Below are 5771 nucleotides of genomic sequence, written 5' to 3'. Positions count from 1 at the left end.
GGGGTGGGATGGGATGGGGTGGGGGAGGTGCCTGCTCGTGGGAATCTTGCTGCCGGGATGGTTTGGGCAAGGCCCTCCAGCTTCAAAACCTCTTTTGGTGGCCAGCAACCACCTCGGGTGGGGGACAAATGGCCCCCAAGAGGACACGGAGGCCAGTTCCCGGTCTCCAGGATAACATCTGGAAGTTTGGGACGGGATTTCTGTTCCAGCCGCCAAAAAAAGAGCCCAAAAATGTCACCGGGGCGGCGGGGGGAGGAAAAGGAAGGGACTTAATCCCACCAGGAACGTTCCCCTTCCTTTCTTCTGGCCTCCAAACAGAGGCACTGCCAGAGGAGAACCCGGATGGGTGGGGCTGAGGGTGGCGAGAGGAATTCCCGGGATTTCTGACCTCACATCTGCCCTGAGCTCGGTGCCTCTCAACCCAAATCCGCGTCCCCACACCCTAATCCCAAAAACCCAGGTCCTATGGAGAAGAAATAAGGTCGTGGCCAACCACAACTGTTGGAGCATTTGTGTCCCCCTCATTGGCTGTTTATCGTTTGGGGTGGAGGCCCCATCACCTCAGCTGGAGCTCTCCGGTGGCCACCGGAAATCCGGAGGGATGGATCCTGCCCCGTGGATGGGCAGGATGGGTAGAGGCCCCATCACGTTGGTTGGAGCTCTCCGGTGGCCACCAGAAATCAGGAGGGATGGATCCTACCACAGGGATGGGATCCACCATCACCTCGCATCACCTACATCTCCACTGCTTGACCCTTTCCCTTCCGCCGCGGGAGCTCAGGGAAGCTGCTGAGATGCCTTCAAGGAGCTCGGGAGGAATCTAAACCTGCTGGGAGGGCTCGAAAAGCTCACGGATGGTCCTTGGGATGACCATGGACCCTTCCCAGATGCACATTTGCGGGAGGATGGTTCCCACCCTCCCACATCGTCAGCACCCGCTGGGACCGGATGGTGGCGAATTCCAGGCATCTCAAAAGCCGGGCGTCTCCCATTGCCACCCATCAGAAGCTGCAATCCCCACCAGCACAAACCAGTCCCACCAGTACATTCCAATGTCCCAACCATCCGTGGAAGGTGATTGCGGACGTGGAGGATGGGAGCCACCTCGACGCAGCCTGGCGGCTCAACGCTCGGCATCGGCCCCCCCCGCTTCCTGGTGGTCATGGCCTCGAGATGGTGACGGCCTCAAGATGGTGACGGCCTCGAGATGGTCACAGCCTCGAGATGGTCACGGCCTTGAGATGGTCACAGCCTTGAGATGGAGATGGCCTTGAGATGGTGATGGCCTTGAGATGGTGATGGCCTTGAGACGGTGACAGCCTCAAGATGGTGATGGCCTCGAGATGATGATGGCCTCGAGATGGTGATGGCCTCAAAGATGGTGATGGCCTCAAGGTGGTCACAGCCTCGAGATGGTGATGGCATCGAGACGGTGATGGACTCAAAATGGTGACGGCCTCAGAGATGGTGACGGCCTCAAAGATGGTGACAGCCTTGAGATTGTCATGGCCTCGAGATGGTGACAGCCTCAAAGATGGTGATGGCCTCATTGGATGGGGTGGGGGTTGCCTCTCAGAAAGGTCCCTTCCTCCTCTCTCCAAGGACCATCAAGGTTGGGCAACTCCAAGGGACACCCAATCTGCTGCAGCCACCCGAAGCGAAGGGAGATGCTTCTGCAGGCACCTGAAGCCAAGGGAGATGCCTCCAAAGACCTGAAAGATGGGGAGATCCATGTCGGAAGCGGGGGTTTCCAAGGGGTGAGACCTTTTTTTTCTCTGCTATGACCAAAAAAGAAGCCCCAAGCCCCAAACCGAGCTGGTGGCCTCCTCTTTTTTTCTTCTCAAACCAACCCAATGGGACCAAGACCTCTCGGCTCCAGAGCGATGTTCCTATCATTCCTCCCTGTGTCAGGGCTTCTCCTGCTTGTGGTGACGCAACCATCTCCTACCCCGGGTCCTAACTGGGAGTCCTGGGCGCGTGAGGCATCCAGGAGGTAGGAGGGGTTGGGAGCTGGTCCTACCAGCTTCCTCACCAACCAAGGATGAAGAACTCAGCTCTTTTAGGGTTGTGTCATCTCCCTTTTGGAGGCCAATCATGGGCTGGGAGGAACCTTGGAGGTGGAACGGATCTGCCCCTCCCAGAAGCAGATGGTGAAACCGGTGGAGATAAGTGACACCCCCACCCCCACCCCAACCACCCCCAGTGACTTCCTGATGCCTGATGATTTCCAAGCCGGCTCGTTGACCCAACCCGGCGTGACGGATCGCTGGGTGGTGGTGGGGGTGGTCTCCTTGTGGGACCTCCCACCTCTCCTCGGGGTGGCCGCTCAAGAGCACGGAGTCGTGGCCTCCATGGAAAAGCACCAGAGAACCTTCAAGGATTGGTTCCACCTTGGCCACCAATGGGTTGGAGCTGAACAAGGCCCCAAATTGTCACTTTTTCATCCAAAAAAGAGCGTCCAGTGGGACGCCGAAGATGAAAAAATCCAAATTTTAGGGTTTTAAGATGATTTTGATGGTTCCCATGGGAATTGGGGGCTGGAGAACAGAGCCTGGTCCCCTTTTTTTCCATCATTTCACCCATTTTCAACCCTGTTGGGGCGAGGTTTTGCCTCTTGGTCAACCCCCAAGCATTGGGTGTCTCAAGTGGTGCCCTTGGGTCTTCTGCCCCACAGTGCCGGAGGAGGACGAGTCACGGATCATCGGTGGGAGACCTTGCTCCATCCAAGAGCGACCTTTCCAAGTTGCCATCATCAAGAGGGGTCAAATCCTGTGCGGGGGAAGTTTGATAGCGTCACAGTGGGTCCTGACAGCCGCCCACTGCCGGCAGCCGCAGAGGTAAGATGGGTCCATGGCCACAGGTCTCCTTGCCCAGAACCCCGCGGTGACCACAGATGGTCTTCCCTTAGTTGGGGCCTCCCCAGATGTTGGTATCTCCAAGGGGTTGGTGCCTCAAATGGTGGCATCCACAGAAAGATGCCCCAGATGTTGGCATCTCCAAGGGGTTGGTGCCTCCAATGGTGGCATCCACAGAAAGAAGCCCCAGCTGTTGGCATGGGTATCTCCAGATGTTGGTGGCCAGGTGATGGCCTCTAGGATATTGAAGGCAGAGCCAATCCTCCCCATGGAGGCTGGAGGAGCTGATGTGGCCTTTGGAGGGTGACAACCCCTCTGAAAGCCAAGCCCCGTCCCACTACTTGCAGGTCCATCACCCCCTTTGTCCAGGTGGCAACACTAAGTGGAGCAGGTCCTCCCCCCGCCCCCATCCCAGTTTCTCCAGCTTCTCCTCAAGGTCCCGTGAGAAGAAGCTGGGCTTTGGGAAGGGGAAAGGATGAGAAGAAATTGGGCTGAGGGCAACGTGGCTGAGAGGTTACAGGTGGAACCCATGGAGTCAAGAAGGTGATGTCAAGGAGCGGAAGTCAAGGGAGGCAGTGGTTCCTCATGGGTGTGGGAGATGCCTCCAGGGTACCTGAGCCATCCAGGAGCTCATGGAGGAGACCTGGCTCATGAAGCCTCATGGAATTAGTGTCTTCTCCTGGCCTCCTCCCCAAGGGAAGTGGGATAAGGTGATCCCCGCGGCCAAATCTCCTTGACTCTACCCCACGGAGAACCTTCAACGGCCAAGTCTTGCTCATCTCCTTGACGGCCGAGCCTGGAGGCCAAGGGTTTCTTGCATCTCCTCAGGCTTCAGCGCTGATTTCTTGACCTTCTTCCTCCAGCGTCGTCCGGGTGTTGATTGGGACGGACACGTTACGGGCTGGGACAGGCCAATGGAGGAGGATTTCAAAGTCCTATGTCCATCCGGCCTACAACTCCCGCAAGATTGACAACGACTTCATGCTCCTGAAGCTGAACGCCCCTGTTGTGTTCAACGAGAAGGTCAAGAAGATCCGGTTGGCCACCACGTGTCCCATGGCAGGGATGAGGTGCAGCGTCTCCGGTTGGGGCACGACGTCATCCCCTGGAGGTACCGGCTCGTGGTGGGACATCTGGGTGGAAGAGGTGGGATGGGCAAGTGGGAAGGGTTGGCCAAGGAGGCCAAGTGACCTCCTCAGCTGGAAAAATGGGATGAGGCCTTCTCTGATGTCACCTCAATGCTATCCAATGAGCAGCTCCTCCTGGAGAACGACGTCCCCTGCCTTGGGGGTTGGGTTCCTTGGGGGGAGAGGTTGACCTACCCAGTCCTGGTGGAGGCATCTCCAGTCTCCACCTCCCCAAGAACCCTTGGATGGGGGTGTGACCTACCCAGTCCTGGTGGAGGCATCTCCAGTCTCCACCTCCTCAAGAACCCTTTGGGAGCAGGGGGTGACCTACCCAGTCCTGGTGGAGGCATCTCCAGTCTCCACCTCCCCGAAGAACCCTACCAGAAGTGTAACGAGGTCTTCTCCAGCCTCAGCATTTTGGGGGTGGGGGTGGGGTGGGGGCCACGCCCCTTCTCACCATCTCCACCACCACCTTCTGCTGCAGCAACCCTGCCCCGAAAGTTGCAGTGCGCCGACATCCAAACCTTTGGGAAGGCCAAGTGCCACCGGGCGTACGGCAACGCCATCACCCCCAACATGTTCTGCGCCGGTGTCCCCCAGGGGGGCATCGATTCCTGCCAGGTGAGACGTGGGGTGGGGTGGGGTGGGGGGTGGAGGCCCCGTGGCCACCTCCGAGGTTGCTCCTGGGGTAAGGAGGGGCTGGGTGGGGCTTTGGGGGTTGACCATGAGGTGAAGATGGGGGTGGTGGAAGGGCTGGGGTGGGCCCTGGTTCGTGGACAGGGGTGTGTGAGGTTGGGGTTCCTCCACCGTTCTTTCCAAGCCAACCCATGAAACCAGGGGAAGGCCACGGCACGTGGACAGGTCCACCCAAGGTTTGGGTTCCCACCAAGGATGTTCTGCTTGACCCACGGACCTGGGGCTGAGCCGTGGCCCATGGACAAGCCCATCCAAGGTTTGGATTCCCACCAAAGACCTCCTTGAGCCACGGGGCTAAGCCGTGGCTGGGTCTATCCAAGGTTTGGGTTCCCACCAAGGACCTTCTCCTTGAGCCATGGATCCAGGGCTGGGCCGTGGCCCATGGCCAGGTCCATCCAAGGTTTGGCTTCCCACCAGTGACCTTCTTGAGCCACACAGCCAGGGCTGAGCCGTGGCACATGGCTGGGTCCACCCAAGGTTTGGGTTCCCACCAAGGACCTTCTCCTTGACCCATGGGGCTGAGCCATGGCTAGGTCCACTGAAGGTTTGGGTTTCCACCAACAACTTTCTCCTTGACCCACGGGGCTGAGACATGGCCCATGGGTGGGTCCATCCAAGGTTTGGGTTCCCACCAACAACCTTCTCCTTGCCCCATGGGGCTGAGCCATGACCTGTGGCCAGGTGGATCCAAGGTTTGGGTTCCCACCAGGGACCTTCTCCTTGACCCACGGGGCTGAGCTGTGGCTGGGTCCATCCAAAGTTTGGGTTCCCACCAAGAACCTTCTCTTTGACCCATGGGGCTGAGTCATGGCCAGGTTCATCCAAAGTTTGGGACCTTCTCCTTGACTCCTGGATTCAGGGCTGAGTTATGACCCATCACCATGTCCATCCAAGGTTTGGGTTCCCACCAAGGACCTTCTCCTTGACCCACGGGAATGAGCCATGGCCCATCACCATGTCCATCCAAGGTTTGGGTTCCCACCGAGGACCTTCTCCTTGACCCATGGGGCTGAGCCATGGCCCATCACCATGTCCATCCAAGGTTTGGGTTCCCACCAAGGATCTTCTCCTTGACCCCCAGATCCAGGGCTGA

The 5771-nt window shown here is 58.4% G+C and overlaps 1 protein-coding gene across 1 annotated transcript in view; it reads left to right on the top strand.

Moving 5' to 3' along the window:
* LOC104127863 (trypsin-3-like) overlaps positions 1-5771 on the top strand; it is a 40958-nt gene that overhangs the window by 6026 nt on the left and 29161 nt on the right. Inside the window, exons 2-4 of the mRNA XM_035896054.1 lie at positions 2675-2837; positions 3719-3966; positions 4467-4603. Of these exons, the coding sequence (XP_035751947.1) occupies positions 2675-2837; positions 3719-3966; positions 4467-4603 (548 nt within the window). The remainder of the gene's footprint in view (positions 1-2674; positions 2838-3718; positions 3967-4466; positions 4604-5771) is intronic.

The sequence above is a fragment of the Egretta garzetta genome, unplaced genomic scaffold, assembly GCF_000687185.1.
Source record: "Egretta garzetta isolate BGI_Z169 unplaced genomic scaffold, ASM68718v1 scaffold866, whole genome shotgun sequence".
NCBI classification, from domain to species: Eukaryota; Metazoa; Chordata; class Aves; order Pelecaniformes; family Ardeidae; genus Egretta; species Egretta garzetta.
Note: the sequence above shows the minus strand (reverse complement) of the source record. Positions and strands in the feature narration are given on the sequence as shown.